The following is a 16679-nucleotide window of genomic DNA, read 5'->3' on the forward strand; positions in this document are numbered from 1 at the left end:
CAACAGCCTCACACACCCGTGACACACCTGCTGCTTCAACAGCCTCACACACCTGTGACACTCCTGCTGCTCTCACAATGCTATTGCCCCCTCCACCTGATCTCTGCCTGTCAGCCAATGCCAGTAGGATTCACACACACACACACACACACACACACACACACACACACACACACACACTTTGCAGGGTATTGTGTCTTCGCTGTGGGCCTCTTCTGGACCCTCTTGCTCTCTTGCTCCCCTGTCCGGCTTGCCCCAAACTCCCCACTCTTTCCCCTGCCTCTGGACCTTGTCATGCTGGGACTGTTCTCTTCTATCAGAAGACCCCCAACTCCCGCACCCGCAGCAGCCCTCTCTGATGCCAAGCCAGGCCTCTCATGCCTTCTTGAGGACGAGGATTCCTATGCCCACCTATCCTGTCATTCCTCCATGGTCGCTAACACAGGCTTTGGTGTGCATGATCTGATTGGCAGCTGTCCTTGTCAGCAATGACAGCTCAGGGCAGACGTGGACTTGGCCCTGTTTTCTGTCTCCTGCTACGTCCCTCAGCCCTCATGCACACACACAGGGGAAACATGGGAAGACAATGAAAGGCAGGGGTCTGACGCTCGAGCAAACGCTGGAACAAGTCCGAGAGCCGGGCCTTCCCTCCTACAAAGATGCTCGCGCACGCCCGTGTACGTGTGAGCTCCTAGCAATGGATTTCTCCCACCCTATAAACAGAACAGCAATGATGATGATGATGATGATTAAAATTAGTAGGCATCATCTGTGGAAGAAGGAAACTGCCCTGATTCTTCAGATATCTCTTATATAAGCTCAGAATTCCTCTTTCCACGCTCCATGGAGTAATTACTTCCCGTGATGGTCAGCAGTGCACATTCTGTCCACACACACACAACCTGGAAGCATGCTGCTTATGTAAGGGTGGGTATGGCCCATGTCCCCCGCCATCACCACCGTGATTCAAGTCGCCAGCAGGTCCTAAAGGCACGTCCCCCCTCTCCCTGCCCCGCAGGAACTACTTCCATCTCCGCAAGACAATGCCGGCACTGCGGAGAGAGGGGGAGAGCCAGGGCCATTAGCAGGCTGTTGGGAAATAGTGTTGCCTCCCGGGCGTGCCCCAGTCAGCCAGGAGAGGACAGGATGCAGCCACTACAGCCCCCATTCCACACACTCTCCACAGGAGCTTAAGCCAAGTACCCTATGCAACTGGAAGCACGGTGTGGAAGCTACCCTGTGCAGCCAGAACACGCTATAGACACACCCTGTACAACCACAAGCATCTTGCAGAAGTACCCTGCAGGAGCACTTACAGAAGCACCTTGCCCTGGGGATGGGGACAGGGCTTGTCCCAGCGCAGAGCCATTGTAGTGCAGAGCCGTTGCCATGGGCTGGCTCCTGCGGCTGCTTCACGCCCCAACTGGCCCTGCTGGTTTGTGCCTTGCGGTCTGCAACTGCACTGTGGCAGCAGCTGCAGACAGGAAATGCCCGGAGCCTCCTGAGCCTCACTCCGGTGACACAGGGTAAACATCCCATAGTCCCTGTTTCATTAACTGGCTTCCTTTGAGAGCCGGGGGGGGGGGGGGGGGTAGAGGGAGGCTTCCTCTTCCCAGACCTGGCATCTCCAGGTGCCCAGGAAGGCGCCCTGAGGGGAGGGAGAGCAGTCCCCCAGGTACCGCCATGGCCGCTTACACAGCGGCTGCTGGAGTTGTGGTGCTAGGAGCCCCTAAAACCCAGAGCTTTGCTGCTTCCACCTCCATCTCCCCAAAGAAATGAGTTCAGTCTCGACCTGCTGCCTGGAGTCGGCTCATCCCATTTCCTGGAATCCTGGCCCCTGTGTAGAGACTGGACCTTCTTCGTGGGAGGTCAGTGCCAGCTGCAGCTGTCCCCAGTCCTGCCGAAGGCCACAGTCCACTGCCGTGAAATCTGCATCACAGCGCTTCCTTCTGCTTCCTCTACTCCATCCACTCTCACCTTCCACCTGTGATTGTCCCCCACCACAAAACCAATGAGGTCTCGGCTCTGGGCAAGGCAACACATGCCGTTTGACACTAGAAGCAGAGGCAGGAGGGCTAGGGGAGTGGGGACATGAGGCTCCTGACGGAGGGCCTTCAGAGCTGGGGGAAGGAAGGCTGGTCATAAGGGCTGGGGTAATGGTTGGCGGGCTCCAGCTTCTGGAGGCTGTAACTGCACAGCACTCTGGGAATGTGCCCCAAGCCACACACGGGACCATGGACATGCTGCTACACTGTATGAACTATGGGGCAGGGAGCTGCAGAAGGTGCTGATGCTGTGGCATAGCAGGTAGAGCCTCTGCCTGCAGTACCAGCATCCCATATGGGCACTAGGTCGAATCCCAGCTGATGCACCTGGGGAAGCAGCGGAGGATGACCCAAACACTTGGCCCCTGCATCCATGTGGGAGACTGGGAAGACGCTCTCGGCTTCAGCCTGGTCCAGCACTGGCTTCTGTGGCCAGCTGGGGAGTAAACTAGCATGGAAGACTCTGTCTGTCTGACTCTGACCTTCAAGTAAAGAAATGAACACATTTTAAAAACAAAAACTCATAGCAAATCTAGATTCATTTAGTTCCATTTCCTCCTCCCAGTCCATCTTAATTAAAAGTAGTCTTTAGGACGGTAAAAATTGTAAGGGGCTGGGAAGGGAGGCAGTCGCAACTGGCATGGCCTGGCAAGCACCAACCCACAAGAACAACCTGCACCTTCCTGCCCATCCTGAGCAGTGCCTCCTGAACACAGGCCTTGGCCAGCAGCTCAGCTCCGGAGCCCTCGGGAGCGAGACCCACTGGCCACACTCACTGCTGACTAAGTCACGGCAAACTCCCAGGCAGGAACTCCCTGGCTGGCTTTCTTCTCAGCCCAGCCCAAAGCCCACGGAGGCCGCCTGCAGGGCCCTCTTCAAGGCCCTCTCCCTCCCCAAGGCCACACAGCCCCAGACACCTGCAGGGAGCCAGGCGGCTCCTGAAGGCAGCGCCCCCTGCTGATTGGGAACCAGCACCAGGCCGGTGGCTGGGCAAAGGTGACCAGGTCAGGCCCCAAGGGTCCATCACACCCCAGGTGGAGCCGTGCTGCGCCCCGCCTCTGTTGCACTCACCTGGTTACAGGTATTCACGTCCACCCCATTCCTCAGGTGATCCAGGGCCTTGTCCAGGTTGCCGGATCTGGCTGCCCTCAGAAAACTCGTGGCGGCATCGGCCTGTGGAGAGAAGCGACAGGGCTGTGAGCGGCCTCGCTGTGCTCAGTCAAGGGCCAAGGCCAGGGCCACAGCAAGAGTCCTGGAGGCCAGCACCCGGGGAGCCCAGCGTGCACTTCTCCTCCTCTTTGTCTAGTAACTGAACATCACCCCCAGCACTGGGTGCCCGTGTTGTGGTGTGGTGGGTTAAGTTGCTGCTTGGCACGCTGTCACCACACGTGGCAGCTGTGTTTCTGGTCCAGCTCCCTGGGAGTCCCCAATGGCGCTCCTGGCTCCTCCTGGCTATTGCGGTAGTTTGGTGAGTGAACCAACAGATGGAAGATCTCTCTCTGTCACTGTGCCTTTTGAATAAACGAGTGAACTAAAAAAAAAAAAAAAATCAGCAGCAGCACTTCATATATAATATGAAGGGGCTTTACAGAGCCAGTGGGAAACAGAATTGAAAGTTTATTTTGGTGCAAAAACCTTCAAACTCATGCATATGAATGGTCTTCAAAAAGTCCATGGAGGGGGCCTGGTGGCGTGGCCTAGTGGCTAAAGTCCTCGCCTTGAAAGCCCCGGGATCCCATATGGACGCCGGTTCTAATCCCGGCAGCTCCACTTCCCATCCAGCTCCCTGCCTGTGTCCTGGGAAAGCAGTGGAGGACGGCCCAAAGCTTTGGGACCCTGCACCCGCATGGGAGACCCGGAAGAGGTTCCTGGTTCCCGGCATCGGATCGGCGCGTACCGGCCCGTGCGGCTCACTTGGGGAGTGAATCATTGGATGGAAGATCTTCCTCTCTGTCTCTCCTCCTCTCTGTATATCCGGCTTTCCAATAATAATAAAATCTTTAAAAAAAAAAAAAAGTCCATGGAGGGACTAGCCTAGTAGTGAAGAGGCTCCTGACCTGCATTCGAGGGCCTGGGGTTCAAGTCCCAGCTCCAGCTCTTGACCCCAATTTCCTGCTCGTGCAGACCCTGGCAGGCAAGTGGTGATGGCTGAGGTCACCGGGTCCCTGCTGCACAAGTGACAGGGTTGGAGAGCTGCTCCAGGCTGTTCCCATTGGCCTCCAGCCTGCCTTGGCCACTGCAGGCCCTTGGGGTTAGAACCAGCAGACTAGGGTACTGCTGCCTTCCTCTCCCAGGCCTCTCACAAACAAGGAGAAAAAAGCTGAGGGAAAATGTTTATTAGGAAAACAAGCAAACAAAAAAAACCCTACGTACAGATTTCAAAAACTCTTTGCACCAAAATTTATCTCTGAATGTCATTTTCCAATGAACTCTTGGAAGTAGCCAAGTGTATGTTACACACACTTCTCATTTCCAAAACCCAAGAGGTAAGTGCCAGCACGGTCCCATTTCACAGGGGAGGAACCCGAGTCACAGGTAAGCAACTTGCGCAGGATTACCCAGGAGCAAAGAGGCACTCCCAGGGATCCCAGGCAGGTGGTTTCACCCTGACATTCCCTCCCAGTGTCACCTCTGGTGGCTGTTTCCGGCCAGAGATCTTGCACGAGATAGACGCCCTTTGCTTTTTGAGCCCCCTGCCCTGCACAGCACGATGCTGGACCAGCTACGCTTGTTCAGAGCAAAGGAGAGTGACGAAGCAGAGCGTGTGGGCACTGCAACAGCGGGAGGAAGTCTACGAGCATGCAGGGCCAGGACACAGTCCCCCTGGGCTTGGAACAGCTGCTGAGGCCCAGCTCTGTGCCCTAGGCAGGCACCTACCATGCTGCCCACAGCCTCACTTGTGACCCTTACAGAGAATACTGCCCAGAGCCTGCCAGAAGTGTTACACCTAGGTCCTGGGGTCGGGGGGAAAGTACCCCCACATAAACTCCTGTTTCAATTCCATGCTTTCTTTTGTTTTTAAAAGATATATTTATTTTTACTGTAGAGGCAGAATAGAAGCAGATACAAAGATCTTCCATCCACTGGGTCACTTTCTACATGGTCACAACGGCCAGAGCTGAGCAAATCTGAAGCCAGGAGCTTCTCCTGGGTCCCAAGGCTTTGAGCTATCCTGCACTGCTTTCCCAGGCCACAGGCAGGGAGCTGGATGGGAAGTGGAGTAGCCGGGACATGAACCGGCGTCGACAGGGAATGCTGGCACGTGCTGAGGATTTAGCCACTGAGCCATCGCGCTGGCCCATGTTTTCCACCAACACACAGATGCAGCCTTGTCTGTAATGTGAGCATGGCAGAGATGCAAGCTGAGGCTAATGGCTCAGAGCAGGCTTTCTCCGGGCACCCTCTGCAGATGGCTGGCTGGGTGGGCTTCCCGCAGCCCCCAAAGCTGTATCCACACACCCTCCCAGCGGCCTCTGCGTGTTCCCCCGACCTTCTCTGGGGGTGTGCCTATGAGCTAGGTTGTAGCTCTGAGGTGAGATCATCCCAGTCGGCCTGGGAAAAGGACATCCTCCTGCCAGCAGCCCGGGAGGCAGTTGTGGGGGTGACAGGGCTACCGCCAGTGGCTGGGCAGGCTGCAGAGTGACGGGGGCAGCACCTGGACCTCAGACCTTGGACCTGTGAAGACTTGGAATCAGAAGATGACGACCACGTGACACCGAGTAACCGGCAGGAAGAGTACCCAGAAGCCAGCAGCCAGCAGCCAGCACCAGGATGCTGCAGCCTCACTGACAGGCCCTTTCCCACTGCCCAGCTGGACACACAGGCCTGCCCTAGGAGTGCTGCTTCCTGACCTCACTGCCTGCTGCCCTCTCATCGCCTGCCCGTCACCTCCCAGGCATGCCCAACTCTGTCCTCCTGGCTGTCCAGGGACTACTCCCTGCATCTGTGCTCTTACCCTCTCTCCTGCTTGCTGGCTCCACCCCTGCCCTGCCCCCTCACACACTGATGCCCAGCTCCTGCCCGAGGCTGGCCTTGGTTACTCAGGATTTTATGGTCTTTAAATCTGGGAACTCCAGAGAGGGGCCGGATTTCACTGCATATTTGGAACTTGTCTTCCCCTGGGTGCCTAAGCTATGGGAGACTCGTCTCCCCAAGGCCTGGGTCAAGCAACCAAGCCTTCTCTGAGCCTTCCAAAGACATCAGCAGGACCCTTGGACACGGCATGCCTGTCCCCAAGGCCACTCATGAAGTGCTTCTACAAAAGGCCAGGCCTCTGCCATGGCCCCCACGCTGGCACGCATGCACGCCTGGGGGACATCAGAGCCCAGGCCGTCCCCTGAGTCCTGCTGATTCAGAGAGCCTGTCTGGATCCCACTGCAGGGAAACACTTGTGTTATCCCCCAGAATCCAACTGCTACAGAGACGTTTCCCTCAGCTCACTAGCACGTACAGCGCAATCACAGAGCTCGGGATGAAAACCCAGATAAAAATAGGTTACAACGGCAAGCAACGACGATGCGGCTTGAAGGTTAAGAGTGTTGAGTCTGGGGAGCAAGGCAGAGTGCGCACAACAGATGGGCCGGTGAAACCCACCCTAGACCAGGCTAAGGCAACAAAGCAATGGAACCACACGACCCGGAGTCATCCGGCCAGGCGCCTCAGTGGCATCTTGTCTTCCCTCCTTATTGCCACCATGGGTCATGACCAAACTCATTCCAGAGGCAATGAGATTGACTCCGCCTGAGCACACAGAAATACTCCTGTGTTCCCATTGTCTTGGCCGTCTCCACACCCTACTACTCTTCCCAGCCCCAGAACTCTGAGCCAGTTTAAAGTCAAGAGTGGGGCTGTGCCGGGGCTGGCCACTTGGGCCAGTTATGCTGACTCAGGCTCTGGGCCCAGTCCCTGTGTAGTTCTCAGCCTGCCTTTTGAGGAGCATAATGAGGGTCCCAAGGTCAAGGGGTCAGTGGGAAGTTCACTGGTTGGTGGTGGTGGCCAGGGGCAGGGGCTGTGCCCTCTTTCTGGGCTGGCACACAGTGGTCGGACACTCACAGGTGAGTGGCAGAATGACATCACTGCCGCTGGTGACTGTGCCTCTGATTCCACAGTGGATTTACAGAGAGCCCTTGTTGAGCTAGAGCTGAGCGAGAGAGAATAGAAAATCAGAATACAGGTCCCTGGCCCTGCTGAGATGGGAAACCAACGGACTAGGTTACAAAGGTGCTGTGGGTGTGTGCACTATGGGCCCAGGCCACATGTATCCCTGGAGGACCTCTGGGGGCGGCCCTGGCTGGCATGAGAGATCTCCCCTCCCACTAATCCCCACTGCTCTCATCCTTCCTCTTCCCAGTCTACAGGGCCATGGGACCTGGGAAGGCCGAAGCTGGGTCCAAGAATCCGATACTCCCCTAAGCAACATTTCCTGAGTAGATGAAGAAACACTAGCCAGGCTGTCTGGGCTGGGAGAACCCACAGCTACATTGCTGGCCTGTCCCCAGGCGTAGCCACCGGCCGCCCTGTTGTCGCCAGCCACAAAGAGGACGCTCCAGGCCAGACAGCCAGGGGAGCTGGGCGTGGCCTGTTGCCTTATAAGTCAACCCAGGGCATCGGGAACCCCTCAGCTACACTGGCCATCTCCTGCACACAACTCCCAGGCTGCCCCATTTGGCTTGCAGTGTCATTTGTTTAAAAAAATTATTTGGAAAGCAGTGTGACGGGGGAGAGAGAGATGGATCCTTCATCTGCTGGTTCACTACCCAAACGGCAACAACAATTGGGATTGCTCCAGGTCAAAACTGGGAGATAGGAACTCCACCTGGGTCTCCCATGTGGGTGCGGGGGCCCAAGCACTGGGGCCATCTTCTGCTGCTTTCCCAGGAGCATTGAGAGAGAGCTGGATCAGAAGCAGGGCAGCTAAGGCTTGGGATCACTGCTCTGACAATGGGCTGCCGGCAACACAGGCAGCGGCTTCACAGCTTAACACACTATGCCACAATGTCAGCCCCTTGAGTGTCACTTTAATGTGTTTTTGCCAGTGTACACGCATAGGTATGTGAGGGTGGTGGTGCACACAGCACCCATCAGGTGTTGTTGGTCAACACATCCCTGAATGCCCCACAGGAGGGCCCTGAATTGTCACACAAAGCAGAGTATGTTTGCCTTTTTGAAGAATCAGCCTGTGTGGTAAGCGCTTGGTGCACCTGCCCCTTCCAACAGGCCCAGGAAGCAGCTACTGTGACCATCTCCAGTGTAGAAGTGAGGACTTGTCCAAAGCCACACAGTAGTTAGCCTCGGGCCCCGCCCCGGTGTCATTCTGCTTGACCATGGGGACGCCTGGGCCTTGCTGGCCAGCTGCTTCCCTGGCTCAGCCCTGACCGGAGGAAGGCAACGGAAGTGAACAGAAGGCAGCGGGATTCTTTCTGGGGCTCAAGTTCTACCAGGCCTGCTGCGAACCCTGGGTCCCTGAGACACTCGGACTATTATTAAACTTGCACTTCCGGAGTTGAGTGATCTCACAGAGCAACATATGAGCAACAGGGGGGTGTCCAGAAGCAGCTGGACACTCCAATGCATGAGCTCATGGGCAACCTACGGGGTGAGCCTGGGGAGCAGACCCCAGGCCTGGCCACTGCCCCCATCCGACCCTCAGGACTTGCTTTCTCAGGGGTTTTCGGGTCAGATTCCTCTCTAGGCAGATGCATGGGAGCGGAGTACCTGCTGTCTGCCTGCAGCCGCTGGCACACAGTGGTGGTAGTGGTGGGGCTGTCCAGGCCCCAGCCTGTTGCTCCCCTCCTTAGGGATAAGCCATTGGGGAGCCCCTCGCTGCCACACCTGCCTCACACACTGACTCCGAGCCTCCACCCCTACCCAAACTCAGACCCAAAGTGGTGCTGGGGGCTCAGACCCCACCAGTAAACTAAAGGTGACACTGTCTGGGCAAACCAGGAAGAACCAGGCATAAGCAGGAGGCTGCCCATTTTGCCACCCACCTTGGAGACCCAGGGCGCCTGGACCAGAAAAGCCAGGCGACCCGGGGGGGGGGGTTGGGGAGGACCCGCCTGCTCTGACACTTGATGCTGTGGACTCGGCCAAGTTCCCAAACCCCCATATTTTTTCCTTCATTGCTATGGACTGCCGGCCTCAAGGGCTGCACGCAGGCTGTGCGCACCGAAGCGCGCGCGCCGTGCGGGAGCTGGTGGCGGCGCAGGCGCCGGCTCGCAACGGGTCGGCCTCGCCTGCGTCCCATTCATTTCCTGCCACCCCCAGACCTCCCGGCCACAACGCTTCTCAGGGCTAGGGGTCAGGCTGCCCTGGGGCCAGGAGGTCGCCTCTCCCGCCAAGGCCACGGTCACAGCCACGACCATTCTAGTCCTGGGATGAGGGGGCGCGTGGGTCTAATACCTTGGGGAAGGGGGTGTCCTGCGGCGACTCTGCGTTCCCCGCCGGGGGCCGTTTCCCGCCTCCCTCCAGGCCGGCCATCGGCCACGCCGCCTCCCGGGCCCCCATCCCTTCGCGGCCGCAATCTCCGGGCCAGAGGAATTTTCCTCTGGATCCTGCTAGAAGCCCGGGCGCCCGACACGAGGCTGCAGAAGGGCAGCGCCGGCCGCGTCCCCGCACCCGCCCGGGGGAGAAAGTTGGCGGCCGGAGCCGGCGCGGGAGCCGCAGCCCGCGGTGGGGGGTGCCCCGCAAAGCTGGCCCCGTGTTCCCGCGCGGTCGCCAGCAGATTCGTCCACTCACCGCAGAGTCTGGCCCGGACCTGCCCTGTCTCGCTGCCATAGTCCAGCGCCCGCGGTTGAAATCCGAGCCCGGCTCCGGCTCACCCTCCCCGGTTATCTGCTGGGTGGTGCGGGGAGCGCCGGCAAGTTACGCGGCATTGGGCTAAAAATACTGACTCCCTCCGCTCCGCAGGGCTCGGCGCGCCCGGTCCCTGCGCCTCCCGCTGCCCGCCTCTCGCCGCTAACGGGGTCTCTTCATGGTCTCTCCATTAGCCGGGCGCGGGCAAACTTCACACGAGGCGGTCTCCTAGCAGAAGGTGTCCAGGGGCGCGGGCGCAACCTGAGCGGCAGGTGCCGGCCGGCCCCGGGCGCAGGGCGAGCGTCCTGCGGCTGCAGAAGAGAAACGCACACGTCCGATGGAGGTGAGGCGCTTCAAGATGCATGGCCCCCCGCCTGCCTGCGCGCCGCCGCCGGCTGCCCGCGTAAATGGGCCCCGGCGCACACAGGGCCGGCCAGGGTGAGCTCAGCACCGACTGTGGGCGCCCCATTAGCCAATCGGCAAGGATTGGAGCTCTTCTATGGTGTCCCGAGATGTCAGTTAATCAGTCTGTTTCAGCTCCTGCCAGCCAGCCACTGGGTGAAACGCAGTCAGTGACAGGAGACGAGGACAGACCTGTGCCTGCCACCTGGCTGTCCCTCCTGTCCTCCCAGGCACGGTGCCCCCCCAACACAGGCCCCCGTCCATGAGGTCATTCCAGGGGCAGGAGCGAGAGGCATGTGAGGAGCTGGCAAGTTCTTTGGAGACAACAAATCTGAGTGATGAGAAAACAGTGGAGCGACCGCAGGGAGCTGGGCTCCTGTGCCAGCTGCAGGTTCCTCTGTCACTAGGTCGCCTTCATGCTGTCTCTCAAGAACAGTCTGGACGCAATACCAAGCGCTCATCCCCACCTGTCTCAGTCTTACTGTACAGGACGGCTGGGTGCCAGTGAGCACCTGGCAGCTGACTGACCTCACAGCGTCCTGATCCCCTCCAACCCCAACATGGAAAGATAGGCAGTGCCTGCCACTGTGGCTGTGTGGGTGAAGAAGCTGCACCGCAGAGGTGACGGGTCAGTACCCAGGTTGCCACGAGTGAACCGTGGGTCCAAGCAGCCCAAGGGCGAACTTACCACCAAGTGTGCTCACTAAGGGCACCAGTGACATAGCAAGGGCATACTCACTGCATGGTGGAACTTCTATGAGAAAGTAAGGGCAATGCCCTATAAGGTAGGTTGCTCGGCAAACACACAGCATCATTGGTGGGGGCAGGAGGGCAAAGGGAGAAGCAAGGAAGGTAAGATTGTTGTAGAGCAAGAGAAGAGACCAGAATGTGGCTGAAAAGTCAAAACAACACAACACAACAATGTGGCTCACTTCCCCTCATGGGGGTACTGCTAGGACAGTGCCAGCAGAATTCCCTGGGGCAGGGACCCCCTGCACCAATGGAGGTTGAACTAGAGGACAGGCCAGCCCTGCCAGGCAGCTGGAACATGTTCATGCTGCTGTCCCACGTGCAGGTGCTGCAGGTGGGCAGGTGGGCAGGTGGCTGGTGACTGGTGACTGGAGCCAGCCCTCTGTGTGCACCTGCTGTGACCACATGCCTCGCTCTTCAAGGCCTCTCGGGGCTGCCTCCCAGATTGGCTAGAATCCTGTGCCCAGTGCACTTCAATTAATAAGTGATGGTTACTGGAACAACCCTGAATATAGCCCAGCGGCACATCCCAGGGGATCCAAAAGCACTGTTCCTCCATTAATATTTAGCGAGAGGAAAAGAGAATGCCCTACTCAAATGGATGATGAATATGCATAACGCTTTCAAAAACACTGATGCGAGCGAACTCTTGTACCATGAACTGAAAAACAGACTATTTCAACAGCCTTTTAAGTGACAAGTGGTGCACTGAGATCTGAATGTTGAAAACACACAAGCTGGTGGGTTCTGACACATGTGGGATGCCATGAAGTCACCCCAGCACACTTGCCAACCGCCTCTCTGAGTTGCTCCCGCCCCTGTGTCTTGCCTGCCATCCATATCTTGGCCAACCCTCCGCAGGGTCAGCCTTCATTGACACAACCCAATAGATGAGTAGTAGTATGTTGGTGTGAGTCTGACTCGCATTTCCATAGTAACCAATGAATCGCAATGAAGACATGTCATAGAGTCCGGTGAGTGCAATGGGTAAGAGGCTAAGGCATTATCACAGGACACTGACACCCAGTACTGCCCAGAGTTCTTGACCTCATTCACATGGAGCTGAGTGCACCTGCACATACCCAGGAGTCAGGCAGGGCCAATGCAGAAAGGAAAGATGCCACTGTTCAGGCCTGTTGCTCTGGAAGGCTCTGGGCTCACAGGAGGAAAGAAGAGGAGGCTGAAGGCGGGAGCCCCCGAACCTCAGAGGCGAGCTAATCACCACCCAGTGCCCTGCCCGGGCCTGGAGCCTTGCCCCAAGATGGACCCCTGAGCTGGATGTTCCCAGGTGGATGGAATCAGCCCAACCTCCAAGGGCTGGCCCAGTGCTGGCCAGGGAGGACACGCTGTCCATGTCTGCATGTCACAGGGCAACCTTGAGTCTGAGGGTTAAGTTGCCCATGTGCAGCTGCGAGGGGCCATGACCCTGAAAAGGAGTCTGCCAGGAGATACAGGCCCTGCCCTGTACGGGGCAGTGGAAGCAGCTTGCGAGGCGTCTTCAGGCCCTGGGCAGTTCCGAAGGAGAAGCTAGCTGGCATTGTTTCTCTGCACCCTCAGGACCATAGATGATCTCTCCTTCACCATCCCTTGTTCTTCCCTTCATCTAGCCTGTGCTTTCCAAAGCAGGAATTTAATGCACCAAAACAGCCCATTGGGGACCTTGACATTGAGAGAGAAGGAGACTAGAGAACCCACAGGCTCTCGGCAAGCATTCCTGACCCCTGTCTCCTGTGGAGACACGGAGTCTACAGGCTTTCCCCAGTCCCGCCAAGTATATCCTCAATTGCATCTCTGGTCCCCTCGGTAGACAAGCACACTGTGCTGGAGGCTGGGGTCGGGACACTCCCCGCTGCAGGCCACACTGGGCTGTGTCAGGCAGGAGTGACATGTACAGCCCCCAAGCTCACCTCAGCTGGTGTCCAAGAGGTGGTGGGGACCCAAGGCCAGAACCCCACTGGCTGTAATCCCCCAACCAGGAAGCATCCCCTCCCCCAAAAATGCTTGAAGTTGAAAGTCCTGAAAGAGTGGGCCTCTCCTGGATGCTTCTTGCCAGGGCGACTGGCTGGGAGGGTGTCCTGGCAGCTTGGGCGCCGTGGCAAGGACTAATCACCTCACAAAATCCCTGTGAACCAAGACGTGGCTGTCCTGACGGATGGCCCCTTCACGACTTGGATGTGGGAAAGAAACTTTCCTGCAGCGCCTGAAACTTTCTCTGAGCTAACGCAGAGTACAAAATGAGAACTTCAAAAAGTCTGTGGAAAAAGAGATTGAAGTTTGTTTTGGTGCCCCTCAAAAGCCCACTGCCCTGAAATTAGGCATACCTTTTTCCTCCCATAATATGCATTTTCCATGAACTTTTTGAAGCTCTCTTATGCATGCATTGCAGTATTTTTTGGGGGGGGGGAGGGGGCAGGGTTCACCAAAAGAAGTTTCTGTTTTAATTCCCTCCACCACAAGCTTTTTGCAGGGTGTCCTCGTGTTGGGGGGAATCATGTCAAAAGTGTGCTTTCCCCCTCCTTCCCTTCCCTCCTTCCTGTGGTGCTACCAACCTTGCCTCTACCCTGCAAATTCGGGCCCCAGTCAAGGTCATACATGCATGGCCAAGAACAGGAGCCTGAGACCTGCCCGGAGCATGCCCGACCTCCGGGGCTTCCACTTGCCCTGGAGCCGAGCAGCGGAGAGCAGCAAGGCCTGCCCTGGGCCTCTGCAGAGGCTCCTGCCAGAGGCCACAGCTCCTGGCCCTTCTATCTGCAGAGTCCCTCACGCACGAGGGGAGGGGGTAGCTTCAGTTACTCCGGCTCTGGGTGCCACTGATAAGGAGATACCAGGAACCCTTCCTACCCCCACCCCACCCCAACCACCTGCACACACACACCCTTTGCTGAGAAAATGGGGCCCGGTTTATCTCCTGTGAGGAGCCAGGCGAGAAACACCCTGGGCAGTGCATGTGCCACGGGAGAGATGTCACAGCTTGGAGGCTCATAATCCCACCCCTGACTCCCTCGGAAATACTTCCAGATTGTTCCGTACAAATGCTGCCCCCAGTTGACTAGGAAATCCAGGGGCTGACCCTTCTCCCTCCTTCCACTTAAAACACCTTGTGGTTCCTTCCTTATGGTGCAGAGGGGAGCCAGGGAGGCCTGGCTGCCTGTCTGTTGACTCGGGGGGGCCCACCCCAGTGCTGATCGGGTAACCCCACTGCAATGGGCGAAGCCAGTGGCTGGGGGTCTATTTAGGGAGGTGATAGGAGCCTGGGTGTCAGGTCCCAGAGCTGGCGCCAGTCTCAGCCGTGTTCCTTTTAAGAGGGTTGGCTGCCCTCATGTCTATTTTTAACCCCATGATGAAGGTGCTCCGTGGAGGGCCAACAGTAAACCTGAGACTCCTGCAGGAGGAGGGGGTGGGCAGAGCGCCCTGGGCTTTTCTCAGCACACACTCGGGGTCCCCCTGGTTCCTGGTACCAGACGTGGACTCTGCCCACCCCACAAAGGGTTCTGCTGGATCCCAGGCCCAGTCTTCGGCAAAGCCTCAGCTGACTGCTAAGGAGCCCTGGAGTGGAAAAAAAATGGTTTTTCATTCTGGGTGTGCTACTTCATTGTTGAGGTAGTTCCCTCTTTCTTTTTATTTAAAGATTTACTTGTTGTCTCTGAAAGAGTGACACAGAGAGAGTGATCGCTCCTCTAGTAGTTCACTCACCATGTGGCCAAACAGCCCGGTGGCCTGGGCCAGACCAAAGCCAGCAGCCAGGAGCTGCATCCGGGTCTCCTACATGGTTGGCTGAGGCACAAGCACTTGGGTTATTTTTCATTGCTTTCCCAAGCACATCAGCAGGGAGCTGGCTGGGGAGTGGAGTATCTGGGACTCAAACCCTTACGTCTTCTCTTTCGAAATATGCTCAGAAGTCACAGCCATGAGCCTGCCAGTGGGGAGCTCCAGGATGGCCTGTTGGGTCAGGAATCCAGGCCCCGGGAGAGCGTGCTGTTGCCTTTCTGCGGGTACTGAGTCTGTGGGGTCAGGATTCCTTTACATCTAGCGAGAGATACATGGGCATCCACAGTCACTGTGTCTCACCAGACAGCCAGAGCAAGAGAACAGAAATGTTTCATGTGCAATGGTGAATGTCAGCTTCAGCTAAGCAATAAAACCAGGATTCCTGCGGAACCCACCGCCTCAGGCAAGCAAGCGGGTGCTTGGGTGGGGTGACTGTGTGGGGTCACCCAGGATGAACCCAGGCGGGCGGGCAAGTGGGGGTGAGCTAAGGCTTCTCATGGTGCCCATGCACCTGGATCCTGGTGTCGCTGCAGGCATGTGTCCCAAGTTGAACAGAGACTCAAGACCCCCAGCAGGAGCCTGCCTCTGCCAGGACATGAGCATGTGTGCTACTGCTGGCTGGGCGCCTGCGGCTCTGCAATAAATGTTAGCTAAATTGGAATCCAAATGAGTGCAAGCGATGCAGATTTTAAAATGAGCCACATCAGTGTGTGTATGTCTGGGTGTATAGGGGGTGGTGTCCAATGTTTGGGGCTGATTAACTCACTCCTTCCTCTCCCTGCAAGCTGCCATGGCCTGAGTTGCCTAGTGGGACAGATGGTAGCAGGGGTTACGTGTCCATCCCAGCCCCATCCATCCTGGGGCCACCCTGTGCTGCTGTGTGCAGAGAAAGGCCCCAGCCCGCCCCCCTGACCCTGCACTGTGTCCCTGTTGGCACTTCACAGCCTCCTCCTAGGGCCATCAGAGCTGCCACCTTGCTGCTGGAGTTGCAGTCCGAGCAGTGCACACCCAAGGCTCTGCAGGCCTCCCTGCCACCCTGGCGTGTGCATGCGTGGCTCCATTTAGAACCGACGCCTGAGGAAACATATTGCCAACTGGGGAACCGGGACTAGAGTGGAAACCGCACACGCTCTGGAGTGCGGGTAGGAGCCGCACTGCCAGATCGGCCCTGTTTTAGCAAGCGACCTCCAGTGTTTTCAAACATTGTGGGAAGCTCCCTCTGCAGCCTGCTGCTACGGGGGAAGAGCAGTGGCGTACGCTGGGCAGAGCAGCAAGCTCAGATCCGGGAGGGAGAATGCAGCTTGTGAGCACACTGAGCTGGGGCACCCACCCAGCACCCACAGGACTGGCCAGTGGGTCCACCCAGGTGTCTCCTTTATTTGAAGAACTCGTTCTGGAGGGACCCAGCCAGGACGGTGGGAGGCCTGCCTGAGCCTCCTGCAGGGGCTATGGCTGGTCTCTGCACGGAAGGAAGTGGAGCCCGAGGGGTCATGCCACAAACCCCTGCCCTGGCTCTGGCTCATGACGGGGATGATGGCACGCACAGGAGCGAGCAGGAAGGGAGAATGGGTTTGAAAACAGCAGCAGTGAGGGACTGGCACTGAGGCATGGTAAGTAAAGCTGTTGCTGCGATGCCAGCATCCCCATGTGGGCACCAGTTCGAGTCCTGGGATGCTCCACTTCCCATCTGACTCCCTCTGATGGGCCTGGAAGCAGCAGCAGAAGACGGTCGAAATGTGCGTGTCCTTGCACCCATGTCGGGGACCAGGCATTCTGGCTCAGTCCCAGTTGTTGTGGCCACCTAGCAAGCAAAACCAGCAGATGGAAGATCTCTGTGTGCCTCTCTATAACTCAGCTTTTCAAATAAACAAATAAATCTTATCAGAGAGAAAGAAAATAGCAACAAAAATATACCCGCTG

At 57.4% G+C, this 16679-nt stretch overlaps 1 protein-coding gene across 1 annotated transcript in view; it reads right to left on the bottom strand.

Annotated features, from left to right (window-relative positions):
- Positions 1-16679, bottom strand: part of ANK1 (ankyrin 1) — a 106592-nt gene that overhangs the window by 70510 nt on the left and 19403 nt on the right. The window contains exon 2 of the mRNA XM_058670471.1: positions 3117-3218. Coding sequence (XP_058526454.1) covers positions 3117-3218 — 102 coding nt within the window. The remainder of the gene's footprint in view (positions 1-3116; positions 3219-16679) is intronic.

This window comes from Ochotona princeps, chromosome 11 (genome assembly GCF_030435755.1).
Source record: "Ochotona princeps isolate mOchPri1 chromosome 11, mOchPri1.hap1, whole genome shotgun sequence".
NCBI classification, from domain to species: domain Eukaryota; kingdom Metazoa; phylum Chordata; class Mammalia; order Lagomorpha; family Ochotonidae; genus Ochotona; species Ochotona princeps.